At 37.9% G+C, this 14405-nt stretch overlaps 1 protein-coding gene across 1 annotated transcript; it reads right to left on the reverse strand.

Moving 5' to 3' along the window:
* Window positions 1-6028: 6028 nt before the first annotated feature.
* Window positions 6029-13599, reverse strand: LOC102712742 (G-type lectin S-receptor-like serine/threonine-protein kinase B120). Its single transcript, XM_006658614.3, has 9 exons — window positions 12791-13599; window positions 10459-10769; window positions 9399-9728; window positions 9175-9282; window positions 7505-7725; window positions 7176-7386; window positions 6856-7093; window positions 6627-6777; window positions 6029-6551 (listed from the first exon to the last, which is right to left on the reverse strand). Exons 1-9 carry the CDS (start codon window positions 13450-13452, stop codon window positions 6243-6245), a joined length of 2541 nt encoding a protein of 846 aa, XP_006658677.3. The 5' UTR covers window positions 13453-13599; the 3' UTR covers window positions 6029-6242.
* Window positions 13600-14405: the final 806 nt, after the last annotated feature.

Below are 14405 nucleotides of genomic sequence, written 5' to 3' on the forward strand. Positions count from 1 at the left end.
GGAACCAAAGTACAGTACTGTGCTACTGTTGTGGGGCTGAATTTTGACCTTACTTCTCCACCACTGCTACGGTGCGTATGGATTGATTCGATGATGCATGTTTTGCTGTATATATTCTTTTTTAATTTTTACACACATGTTTACTGAGCTATTAAAGGGTATATATTTTTTAAAAAATTATATATTGAAGTTCATCATATTATATTCTAAGAATATAGTTTAACTTTATAGTAATCAATTTCATAGTTTGCACCACTAAATATCTATTGAGAAAATTCAATCCTTCATCTTCGGCTAAAAAGAACAGAACCATTATAATTTAAATTGGTTGTTTGGTTGAATGTACAAGTAATCATTGGAAAAGTAATAGTATTAGATTGAGTAAAATAGAGTTGTGTTTAGTTAGAGGAGAGAATAAAAGCAAGCTATTAGATCTGTATAGCACAGACTCTAACAAACTCTATATACGAGAGAGATAGGTCACGTGTGTGTCAAACATCGTACTGATCATATGTCTATAGATCACTATTGTATAAGTTGATTATTAGGTTTCCTGTATATACCGTGGAGCTAGCTATTGACATTGCTCTTAGTAAATAAATTTGAATCTAAAAGTAACCCTAACATTTTAATACGAAGGGAGTACACTTAATGAGGATGAAGTTTTATTTTATCCTTACCTAGCAACTTATGTGCTCTCTTATTTCCAAACTATAAAAACTTATACTAGCATTTGAATCTTATTTTAAATATAAATATTTTTAGCTCTATTTATAATACTAGTTTATACAATTAACCACCTCCATTCAAATTCCTGCCATTTTACACCCCCATACCTATTTTGACATTTATTCACATACATTATTCTCTATTTTTGTCAACATTAATCTTTTAAATGATATACTCACCCCCATTCCACAACGGAGGGAGTGCAAATATTGATGTTTTTGAACAAAGTGAGTAATAGTTTATTTTGCAAACTATCCTTTTTTTAGCAGGATTTATCATTCTATTACTATCTCCAATTTTTAATAAATAATGTCATTGACTTTTTATCAGACGTTTGATCATTTGTTTTGTTCAAAAATTTATCTAAATAAGAAAAAAATATTAAGTTATGCATAATGTATATTTAATAATAAATCAAGTTAAAATAAATAAATGATAACTACATCAGGTTTTTTAATACAATGAATAGTCAAACATGTTCTTAAAAATCAATGGTATTATATTTATTAAAAACCACATAGAGTGTTTGTAGGCTTTTGTAGCGAATAATATAATTTTGTATATTTATGGATGGAAGCAGTGGTATTTTGTTCCCACAAAGAAATAGCCCTTTACATTTTAGGGACTTCATATTTACGGGGACGGGAGGGAGCCTTTGGAAACGACGAGTCGACGACGCTCGTTCCCTGCAGCATTCGCCCGTCGTCCTGGCGCGCACGAGGGCGAGGCCACCGTTCATCAGTCACTGGCCGGTAAAAGTGTTGCAAAGCGAATATTAGTGATCAATTAAGTTAGTAATTGTAATTAGTAGATTATCAGCTAGAAATATTAGACAGTAACCGACCATCATAGGACACGTCCATACGTCCGTATGGACATGAGTTCCACCCTTTGGTCCCCTATAAATTATACTGTCATCATCAATAAAGCAATATTTATTCTCATTTTTCACTTTCTCCACACATTATCAGCACGATCTATGCACTAGGCACTGTGTGGAGGGTGCGTTTTTTTTTCTCCCACTCGGTTAAGAGGCTAAAAAAAAGCTGCGATGCACGGAAGAGTCGGACCAACGACAGCGCTGGCGGCCGCGATCGCGACGGTCGAAAGGAAAAAGAAAAAAAACGGCACCGCGGCCGGCGTACGACACGAGCACGTGCGCCCATCCCAGGGTCGCGCGGATCAGGCAGAGACTGACCAAAACCCAACACCCGCCGACCGACGGGTGGTCAGCCGATGCGTGCTATCAACCGCGACGCGCAGGAGAGGAGAAAAACGCCGGAATCGCGGGGAACCTTGTGCGCTGCGTCGTGGGAGGCGAAGGCTCTCTCGCGCGCGGTATTCTTGCGCTGCTGCTCGCTCGCTCGTACGACGCTAGCTGCTGCTGTGTCCGAGGCGAGTGGGGTGGCCTGGCCGCGTTATCCGGCGTGTGCGGGTGCGGCCGCGGGTCGCGTCAACGGCAGCACGACGCTGCCGCCGCTGCTCCCGGCAGCAGAAGGATAGGCCCCAGGAAAGCAAACGGTTGGAAATGAAGTAAATAGGCAAACTATTTTCATATCCATTTTATTTCTCGAGAACAGAATCAGAAATGATAAGACAGAAGTAAAAATAGTATTGAAAATATTGGTATATTGAAAATAAAATTATTCATCAAAAACACACCGATAATGATCGGAATACTCCAAACATGCAATTTATTTCAGAAAATTAACTACATGTGTATTAAGTTGATAATAAGCTAAAAAAATTAATGATATTTAAGCAATAAATAGGTACATAAACCACAATAAAAACAATGTACGTAAATAAAAAAGTTATCATTGTCACCTTATGTAAGGAGGAATGAGGAATAATAGTTGAGCATTTGGGTTTTGCGGTTGGGTATTTGCCTTGCAAAAACAAAACAGTATTTTTTATATTCGTAAACGGTAATTACCGAAATAATATTGTTTATCGATAAAACATGGTAGGCAGAAAAATAATTTCTAATACCGCTTTCATATTATTCATCATTTGTGCTAATCGTTTTTGCTAAATCATTTTCGTTTTATTCCGTTTTCATGACCACTTCCACCCGTAGGATAGGCTACGGTGGGTGGGTGACGGGCGTGGTGGGGTTTGCCGCGGTGCGAGTGGCGGCTCCGCGGCTGGCTGCTCAGGTCGCCAATGGCGCGTGGCGTGGATCTGGCTGGCTGGCTGGCTGGTTGGTTGGTTTGTTGGTCGGTTGGGCCACCTGCTGCGATGTAGTGTACGTCGTTCTCGCGATTGGTTGCGTCGTGCCAATCAGGTACGAGGACGGGCGAATATTCGGCATTGGGACTTGCGGTTCGTCCTACTAGTAGACTGTAGAGAAGCTGTTTCAAAAACTCCGTCAACTGATGGTCTTTTCAGTCTCTGCGTCGTCTTTGACCACTGTTTCTTCCTCTTGAGGTACGGGCGGCCATTGGATTTTTTTTTTTTTTGAACAGAATCACCTGCTATTTCATTAAAAATAGGAGGAATAAAATACAACCCCAAGGAAGAGGTGCGGCCATGGATGTGTATGTCGTCATCCAGACTGCTGTACGTTTACTGGTACTGTTTTATAGGAACCAGATCCTCTGACGTTGCATCAACAACGTTAGATGGACGTCGAGCCACGCTCGTCCGCTCGATCCGCATCGGACGGTCAAACGAGTTCGCACTCTGCCGAAGCCAGCTAAATTGGCCCATGAACAGCCTCCCGGACTGGCCCACGCTTGCTCGGCTGCTTACTGCTATACGAATTCGGCTAATTAGCAAAGTATCTATGCATGTACGTTGAGAAAAACTCGTGCTCATTGAGGAGGATATAACAAGCACATCTCACCACACCATAGCGTGATGTCCTACCACACCACATCGACTGTGATAGTGGGCAGTCTACATTTATTTTTAAAAAAAAAATGTAGACTGCCCACTAAAAAAATAAATTAAAGTAAAAATACAATTAACAATGAAAATAGAATCATAATGTACTATTTAAAATTAAATATTTACATTAAATAAAAAATCATAGGGAGTATGACTCAGAAAACTTGGTTGAAAATATCATAAGAGGGTTTAGCATGTCTTTATCTTCCTTGTTGAAAGGCAACCCATATTATTTAATTTATTTATGAAGTTGATCATATTTTACTATTCTCAATTGTATGTTTCCTCATGATTTTCAAATCAATTGTACAATCGACCATGGTTTACTATTCTTGACTCAATCGCTCAACGCTTAATTTGTTTTAAAACTTATTTTCAAAATTTATTTTAATTTATAGAACTAAAATTAACTTGTCTCTTTGCAACGCACGAAATTTTTTCTAGTAGAGAAATAAAAGAGGAATGACATTTGGGAGTTTGTTTGCGACTGTGTATTCATGGGCCAAGACAAGCCAGTTTGTTGAGCATGTGCTCGGTTGCTCTCTGGTTTCCGTCCGATGCGGCCAGCATCGCTCGACGTCCCTCTGACGTTGAGCAATGCGCCTGACAAGTAGTATTCCTGCAAAATGGCATTTATCTTTTGCTGGTGGTAAGATGGTATTATTCCCTCTTTCTTAAAAAAACGAATTTGGATAAAATATGGATCTAAACTCGTTTATAAAAATGAACTCGTATAGGAATGGAGGTACTATTTGATATTTAGGATACGATTAGTCATACCTGTGGAATCCTAACCCTTGAAAAGTATTGTGAGAGTATCATAATCTTGGTCTAATATAGAATCAACTAGTGTGGTTGCTCATGGAGATTGCGGGGCTAGCATCATTATAAAATTCTCTCGCATAATTACGTATATGCTTTCACATTTTATTTTAAAATATTAAAAATGGAAATATAATTTTTAAACTCTCCTTTAACTTGACCAAATTTATATGTTTGATATTTTGATTAACATAGTAATTCATATGTATATAAAGCAAAAGTGATGGATCCTTTACTATTCTCATATTTGTAAAATAAATTAATGATATCTAACCTCTATGATATATTTGTTTATCTTCATTTTTTTCATCTTTATCTTCAGAATATTAGTGATGTCTTCTTAGTATCTCTTATGACATTCTTCCATCTACTAAAGAAAACACATTATAGCATATATTCATAATAGTTTATAAATTGTTTGAAATAAGAAAAATGTGCATCCCTATTAACAATTATTTATTACCAGTATTTTTACATTTTATTTCGTTATTGTTGCTCATGATTTGGACCATAGGAACTCCTCTAGTATGTTGCTATAGGTTTGAGAATTAAATCTCATTTGTTAGTTGCATTTTTATATGAACACAATGAAAAGGCTATTTTATTTTTCTTCAGTTAACATGCGAAACAATTTTCAACGAACATGAAAATTGTATTTCTACATGGACTTGTCTTTTAATTTTCTCACTTTTTATTCTGAAATACACTTTTTCACTTTTATTTTTCTCTTAATTAATATTGAGATAAAATTCCATTTTATAAATATTTCTCTCAGTTCTGATTATTTTTAGTTTTGAATCCAAATTTGATTTTCCTAAATTGTATTTCTGTTCGACTCTTATCCCAATATTAATTTTTGTCTAAATTTTATATTTTGTAATTTGTATTTCTACATGGACTCGTCTTTTAATTGTCTTAATTTTTTATTCTTAATTTCATATTTTTAGTTGGACCCTGTTTTTTTTTTTTACATTAATTTGACGATTTTTACCTCGCTAGAGTGAACATGGTGGGTTATTTCTGCTATTTATTTAATTTGTTGATGAAGCTAATTTCGGCAAGAGGATTTCTGACAGGAAAGTATGATTGCTTTTGTGTATTTGTGTTTTGTTTTGTTGTCACGGCTACATATTTATTGCCATGGATGTAGTTAGTATAATTAGCAAACAAATACATGGATAGTTCCTGATTGGTTTCAGTTTGAGAGACCATAAATGATTGTTGTTTTATAAATCTAAAACACATTTTCGAAAGAAAGAGGCCAAATTTATTACGTAAGCCGTATTGTCCGACTGACCAAGTCTTTTTTTTTCTTACTGTTCCTGTAGTTAACATGGATAGCTTCTCCAATTGACTTTTCTATTTTTCTTAATTTCTTTCAATTAATGTGAGATTTTCTACGTTATGAAAGCAAACATGTAGACTCCTTTTCATATTGTTTTATATATACAATAGATGGCTAAAGTTTTAAAAGTTTAACAAAACATTGTTTTAAACATCAAATTTATATGACCATAGTAGTAGTTTACTAGCTAGGTGATGGGTATTGGGTGGCAGGTTCATGCTGGTCTGAAAAATAATAATAGCTATCACAATCATATGCACATGCTTCATTTTACAAAACTTACATGCCATTTTATATGACATAAATGTTATTTATACAAATTAGCATGAGCAAGCCCCCCTTAATCCTAATCTACACAAGACAATACTTTTGCAATAGCAGGAAAAAAAAAGGAAAAATATATATATGAGCAAACGAAGATGTCAATGATTTTCAGTATGTTGTCCTTGCTAAGCTATCTTCCATGCAATTGTGTCATTGACACAGTACCGATGGAGTGGCTCTGATCCTTCTCACTTGATCTGCTCGTCTCAAGCGAACGACCATGGAGCATCAGCGTAGGCGGTCTTGGCATGGGAAGACTGGAGCTGTCGCTGCTCAACATCAGTATGACCGCAGGGATATCAGGACGTTCTTGCGCATGATCTTGAACACATAGCAACGCAATGTGGATGCATCTCAAAACTTGTCGAAGTGAGCACGATGCTCTTATCAATGGATCAATCAGTTCCTCGCCCTTGTCTTCATTCCACTGTCGCCATGCCTGAAGAAATGTTGCAAAGTTAAGCTCTTGACAAGTATCAGCTAAAGCTTACAGTATATATATCCTTGTGCTTACATATCCTGCAATGTTTAGGGAGTCTTGTTGACCATGAAAGCTCAAAGCCCTCTTTCCTGTGATGATCTCTAACATTAGAACTCCAAAGCTATAAACATCAGACTTGACTGAGAAAATGCCTTCCATAGCATATTCTGGTGACATATAGCCACTGCAAAAACGAAAACAAACTTATCATAACAGTGGAAAATATTGAGGATATTCTGAGGTATATTTGAATTGCACATACAATGTTCCAACCACACGATTCGTGTTGAATTGGTTTTGATCCCCTCCAAACATCCTGGCCATTCCAAAATCTGATATCTTGGGGTTCATGTCCATGTCCAGGAGAATGTTGCTGGCTTTGAGATCACGATGAACAACGCGTAACCTTGAGTCCCGGTGGAGATATAGCAGCCCTCGAGCAATCCCTTCAATTATATCAAACCGTTTCCTCCAGTCTAGGAGCCCTTGCTTTTCAGGATCTATTCATCCACAGTAAATATGATTCAATTAACGTATTTGCTCATTATAAAGGGAATGACAGTGTGCAGAAATGATACGTACTAAAGAGGAATGCGTCTAGACTTTTGTTAGGCATGTACTCATACACCAAGATCTTCTCTTCTCCCTCTATGCAGCATCCTAATAGTCTCACAAGATTGCGATGCTGCAGTTTTGCAATAAGTATGACCTCATTCTTGAACTCCTCAAGTCCTTGACCTGATTTCTTACAAAGCCTCTTTACAGCTACTTCTTCTCCCCCGGGTAATTTTCCCTACAGTATTCATGACATAATAAAGCTTGCCTAAATATTGTATAAAGATTACTGTTTCAATTATAAACTATGATATAAAAACATAACATATATTTCATCGAAAAAATAAAACATGTACCATATATACAGGGCCAAATCCTCCTGCTCCAAGCTTGTTGGAGTCGCTAAAATTAGATGTGGCTGCTTTTATCCGGTCAAAGGAGTATACTTTGAGTTCATGGCTTTTTCCATCCTCTCTATCATCGTCGAAAGGAATTGACTGTGAGATGTCCAGCATACCACTATTCTGCTGAGACCTTGTAGATGTATGTAGGGATCTCCAACTTTTGTGCACAGCATCTGCTCAATAATAACAGTTATAAGTTAACATTATGCATACCTCCATGAGTTCATATTGAAAGATGAATAATCACTAAATGACTGACATTCACCGTTAGTTCTTCTGTGAGCAAAAATTTCACAACAGTACAACAGCAAATTTAACAGTTTATGTAAATCTCTGTAAGGTATGACTGATCATGAGTCTAACTGGAATACTTGACCATAATACCAACTAACAAGAAATAGCTATCACTTCAAAAAGATATTATCAATGTACAAAAGTTATTTGGATAGAAATTCATTCAAGTGAACTTTTACTAAGTTTCAATCAGTGAATTAAAACTGTTGAACAGTAGAGAAGGGAGATGTACTGCATAATGTGGATTGATCGTATTGAGCCTCATGGATTGTGAATAGATCCAAGGGCCGATAATACTCTTACCTCATGTGTGGTAAGAGTCATTATTGTCATTTGAATTCATATATGACCATGAATTGCATTGTAATAAGGAAAGAGACAATATTTCCTTATTTAAATACTACTAATTCAAAATTAAAATTACAAATATGCAATACTCTTAATATTTTTGTACTTTCAATTTATAAACTAAGTTCAGAATAATTAGGATACATATAGGGACAAATGATTTTCACATTGCTAATTTTATTTTATTTTTGATTCAACAGAATCTAGCTCCAAATTCATTCATATCTATTTGGCTTCAAATAAGAAAATTATTTGTAATAAATTTTATGTTAAGTTTGAATCATTTGGAGAATGGGAGCTTCCAGCCTTCCACTATTTCTAACAATATGTATAAATGAAAGTTTCAGTTTGACTGACATGTTGGTCCACCAAAACTTTGCCTAATATTGCCTTATGGAATTAATGTGATTGATGTTATTATTATTTTCACAGTATGCATGCATGAATGATTAGCAAGAAAAGGTTATTATTGTAATAGTACTTTACTTATTTGGCCATGATAAATTAATGAGGTGCTGGATCTTTTATGTTGATTAAAATAAAAGGACAAAATTAAACGGTCAAGATTAACCAAAAGCTCTTACCTCTCAAGAGGTAAGATGGAGCACTGTAAAACTGCTCGAGAGATATAGATGGAAAACTAATCTTATTTAGCATAACAACCGGATACTTAACTTTGTGGAGTACACACGCATGATCTATGTTAACACGAGAATACTTTCAAATACTGGCAATGGCAACGTTTTACAAGAAACACATTACACAAATGCATGGTCTTGTCATGATTAGTTACACCTTGAACAAGAAAGATCTACATTCAGCCCTACCTACAACTTTTAGAAGTCAAGATCAATTTATTTTTTAATGCTTTGTGGTGAAACGAGGATAGAAATATTCCTGATCATGAAGACATCTTCAATTACAGATTTACTAGCATACCTAAGATCAGCTGAATTTGGGGGCGCGCAAAAGAACCTTACCTTTGATATTTCTCCCACGCTTCAACCACAGAAAGAGGCAAATTAGCAAAACAAATAACACCACTGCAGACACTATTGTGGCTATTTTCCAAACTGCATGATGTGAGCCTGCTCATAAAGGGAAGCTGAAGTCATCATAAACATCATATTTTACATGAGAGAAGATACGGAAAGTGCATATCTACACTGTTGTATACTTGCATCAGATAATCATCATCACTTACGTAATTCAGAAGCAGGAAGTTTGAGGTTTAGGGTATATCCCCCACTCTGAAACTGGTACGTGTCAATCAGGTCGCTACCCCAGAGTAGACATCCTATTGTATTGATATAGACATAGGCACCACACGAGCAGTTGTTCAGGCAAGCAGTCATGCACCCATTCTCATCTTGCACCGTAGACGGCCAGTATGAGAAATCTGGCCACTTGATGTTTGGGATAGAAAGAAATCCATCCCCAGATTGGTTCACCTGACAACCCAAAGGTGGGCTCCTGACACAACCTTGACTCCAATTTCCCATATTCCACTGATCAAGAAACTTTGGCTGAAAACCTATATAAGTCAGCAATAAATATTAAACCCACCACTCCAGCCAGTATTCATTTGTAAGCATGTAAGCAGTGCAAATATCAAAACAACAAGAGAAAACACACCACATATTCATATTTCACAGTGTTAATGTATTTTAGTGTCAACTGTCATGTACCGTCGGTGAACAGAAAAGGAAGAATATACATTCAGTTAAGAAAAAAACTTTCGACTGGGTTGAGAAAATCCCCTAAAGTAAAGAACTCTTATCTTTTAACATTTTCAAAAACTTACAATGACTGAAGCCCAGCTTTCTATTTATTTGGTAATGTTATAGCCTCCATGATTCGAAAAATCTATGCCCATACTGCAACTATAGCATGTGGAAGTTATTAAGTTATGTAAGAACCTTTCAGATGAAGGAGCAGAAAAAACTAATGTTGCGACTTTGGATAAATTAATAGTGAAGTAACCAGGACAATGTCCACAAGATTAATGTAAATTCCTGCACTCAAAATAGGGTCTGAATATCTGTGACCATCAGTATAAACACGAATCTAATTTTATGTCAGTTACACTTCTCTCACAGTATAGAAAGGAATTCACATCTATGTTGGTGTTCTTTCTTGATTTGGTTATGCAGACATAACTGCTGCAAATTTTGTAATAGTTCAGCTGTAGCTTCTGCAGAAGTAAAGGTCGGGATCTTTTTCCCATTATCAAAAAAAAAACAAACTACTGGTCAAAGAGTTACCTTTCAGGCAGGTACATTGTGCTTTGCCATCTTGCAAGGCAGTGCATTTAGCGTTTGCGCCACATGTAGCATAGTACTCACACTCATTCGATGGTTGCATCCAGACAGTCTCCCATTCTTGTGCTGACTTCTTAACCATGTAGCAGATGTCTGTACCATTTGGCATAACAACAAACCTCTGCAGAGATGTGTTTGATGCAGTGTAAGTGTAGTATGCACCTAAGTTGGGATCATTTGCTGGCTTGAACCCATACAAGTACAGTGGTCTCCAAGGAATGCCCACAAAATTCTGCCCAGTCCACTGTCCTGACCTGTAAAGAGTCAATTAAAGTTATGGCATATCTTAAATTGAGCATCCAATTATTATGATGTTCTATATTAAACTAGTTACATTGCTATCAGATATATCAATAACACTATCCAAAATCCCATTTCATATTCAATATACCTGCATTACATATTTTCTAGTCAACTTATGTATCATCACTCCATCAGGCTGATATTCAGCCTGCAGGTACTGAGGATTCATCAAAGCATACCATGCAATTTCGGAAGGAAAATTTTCTTATATGCCACTCTTGAGTCAGCATTATATTAAAATGCCATCTGATTTTGTGTATTTCGGTACTCCCTCCATCCCAAAATACAAGGATTTCTGGAGTTTTGCATGGGTATTAAGGAAATACTCCCTCCGGTCAAAATATCTGCCATTTAGGATAAGATTTGGTTAAACTTTTAAAATTCCGACAAGCAATTTTGTGTTATTACAAATTTATAAAATCTAATATGTTTATGATATAGCACTTTTCGAGGATAAACTATGTGTATCATTTCTCTTGTATTTAAACTAAGCATTTAAGATATTATCGAAGGTAGAAATTTTCAAAGTTTGACCAAATATTATCCTAAATAAGGGTTGATTGTGATTGGTCTGAGGAAGTAAGTGGAGAAGTTGCTATATGGCACTGTCACTGTCAAAATTAGAGAACATGACTCGTGGTTTTTATTGCTTGAGCTCATCTCCATTTGGACGGTGGAAATACCAAAGAGCAAGGATATATGGTATTTTCCTTGTCGGTATTGAAAGTTAGTGTTCATAGGTTTCCAGTGGCAGATAAGACAATACACAAAGTTAGAAGTAGAAACCAACATTTCACAAACTCAGAATGGTATAGAGGATTATTTTTCCTTTTGCTAATGATTGGATTTATTGGGTTACTTATGACCAAAAAAAAAAGAAAACACAAATCTGTTTGCTGAGAGATTTTCTCAAACAATCTTCTAGAATTACAATATATTTCCTCTGTTCTTTTAAGATATCAACAAACCAAGGAGATAACAAATAGCTCACATTTTGACATGCTCCCCTGCTTAAATGTTATTAGCTCCAATTAGTAGCCTCCATCTATGTTGCTAATTCAGTTACAATGACTTCTACTAGGGCCTATTTAGGAAAACACTACCTACAAAACCAAAAACAAACCTATTTGAAAACAAAATTAACTTTCTAAAACGACATCTAGGAACATATGAAAGTAATAAACATATATTTGACTCAGAAAATATTTTAAACTTATGAAATGTTGCAATCTTCTAGGTTTTTCAAATATATCACACAACAGAAATCATGGCAGAGAACATATCAATGTATCATAAAGAGAGGTTACACATGTTAGAATAGCCTACTAATATTATTATTAACTAGTGAACACTGATTTTGGTTATTGATGGACTACAATTAGGAAGTAGTGTTCCCCCACATGGCTATTCCTGTTGCTAAACTTGATGGTTGTGATGGCCCTTCTCCAACCATTCTACATCATAATGAAAATGATGTTTGCATCACCCATGAAAAGGAAATGCTCAAACTAGTTATCCAAACTCCAAAGTAATATTACTAGAAGCTTAAGCTACCTTGCTTATGACTAAAGCAATTAGTCAAATAGAGGATGAGCTGCGAAAGCCAAGCCAAAGTAGGCTACCTACCAAGCAACATTAATTGAAGTCAAGCAATATTTTGAAAAACTAAATATAAGAATATTTTGAAAAACTAAATATAGGTCTTGGATTGCCCCGTGACTCACAAGGAAGATGCTCAGATGTGTGTAAAACTGTACTACAGACAGAGAAATTCCTACGACCAAAGGCAACCACTTGAAGTTGAAGTACATTAATAACACTCAATTTCTATTGCAAGCATAATTGCAGCTCAGATTTGAACTAATTATTATTCTAGGCCCTACAGTCTTAACATATTATCAAGCAAATCCAAATCAAATGATACTACTAGCAACACGCATGATTTTGACATGAGGCGAATCGAGAAACTGACCTCCAAATGGTGACATTACCATCTCTCCAGATGAAGGCCTGGCCGGAGTTGTTCGGGTCGAGGCCGAGCGCGTACCGCCCAGGCGATGGGTCCGTCTCGCTGCTCCACGACGTGAAGCGCATCATCTCGGACGGCCCCTTGCCTGGCGTCCGTACGGTGATGCGCATCCCGGACAGCATGGTGTCCGAGGGGTGCCAGAAGCTGTCCCACAGCGCCCCGTCGTCGCTGCGCACCTCGAGGCTGCCGGTGTCGTGGATGACGGCCTTGTACCCGCCGCGGGGGGCGGTCTGCGTGGACGCGTTCGACCTCCACAGGAGGGGCGCGTCCGCCGCGGACCCGTCGAGCACCCGGAGCTCCCCGCTGTCGGCGAGCGTGAGCGACGGCGACGAGGCGGTGGCGGGCGCGGCGCGGTTGGCGACCCAGACGACGGTCCTCGGCGAGATGCTGCGGTACCAGATGCCGAGGTAGAGCCTGGACGGCAGCTTGGGGTCCGGCGCGAAGAACCCCACCTCGAACACCCCCGACGGCGACGACACCAGCGTCGCCGCCCCCGTCAGCGACTCCCCCTGCTTCAGCGTGTCCGTCGTCGCCGCCGCCGCCGCCGTCGCACCCCAAACGCAGGCGAGCAGCAACGGGAGCAGCAGGGGAGGAGAAGCCGCCATGGAGGCAAAGCACCAGCAGCAGCCTCCTCACCTCCTCCGCCGCCGCCGCCGCCAACTACCACCTCCACTGGTACGGTGGCGAGTGGCGAGTGGCGAGAGGCGAGAGAGGAGTTTATGGCGGAGGATTTTTTTTAGCGCGGCGGCGCTGTCGCTGAAAGCCCAAGTGGGAAATGAATTATACTATGGAGGAGTCGTGTCGCGAATACCGAATAGTACTACTAGTGGTGGTGGTGATTAGTGCGGGTAAGCGTGGCTTTCGCTTTTCGTGGTTGGTTTTAGCGGCGAGCGCGAGCCGCCGGCCCACCCGGCCGTTCGCCGGCGACGGACACCTGCGAGACCGTGCGTCACGTAAGTTTTACCGACGAGGTCAAAAGTCTCAGAATTAAAATAAATTAATATGGTAGATTTAATTTAAAATTATAAATAAAATAAAATAAAATATTCTTATTATGGTATACTTTATAGCATCATGTGTGCTAATAAATCTAAACATATAACAAATGCAGAAATGTTTATAATATAGATCGGAGCCAATATACGCTAGTCTTCAAATCAAATTTGGCCGTAACAGAAAAAATGGTAGATTTAGTGAAAATAGAGATGTAGTGGTACATTAATCAGCATATATCTTCTTGTTAAAAAAGTTTGTTTGATTGCTAATAACTATCAAAAAATTATTATGCGTATGACCGAGTTGTATGGCTTACATTGATCAACAGTTATAATATCACTTGATTAATCGATGGTTATATGCTTTTTAGTCATACGTAAGACCGTACGTATGTATAGCAGCACAGTAACTATCATACGTTCTAACAGCACATGCTAATAGATTTGTTCTTCGCGACCCTTCGAATAGACGTGAAGTTTTTACTTTTACTTTTCATTGATGTATTCAAATGGTGGAAAAAGAGCATGGAAGAAAGACAACTTGTCGGTTTCGCTTTTACAAT

This window comes from Oryza brachyantha, chromosome 7 (genome assembly GCF_000231095.2).
Source record: "Oryza brachyantha chromosome 7, ObraRS2, whole genome shotgun sequence".
Lineage (NCBI taxonomy): Eukaryota > Viridiplantae > Streptophyta > Magnoliopsida > Poales > Poaceae > Oryza > Oryza brachyantha.

What these genes read in the sequence shown, in the direction of transcription:
- LOC102712742 (XM_006658614.3), bottom strand. Translation starts at nt 13,452, where the DNA reads ATGGCGGCTTCTCCTCCCCTGCTGCTCCCGTTGCTGCTCGCCTGCGTT. An exon ending in GGTAATGTCACCATTTGGAG is followed by an intron (nt 10,770 to 12,790) that starts GTCAGTTTCTCG and finishes GACTCTTTACAG; the next exon opens with GTCAGGACAGTGGACTGGGC. An exon ending in GATTTGGCCCTGTATATATG is followed by an intron (nt 7,387 to 7,504) that starts GTACATGTTTTA and finishes TGAATACTGTAG; the next exon opens with GGAAAATTACCCGGGGGAGA.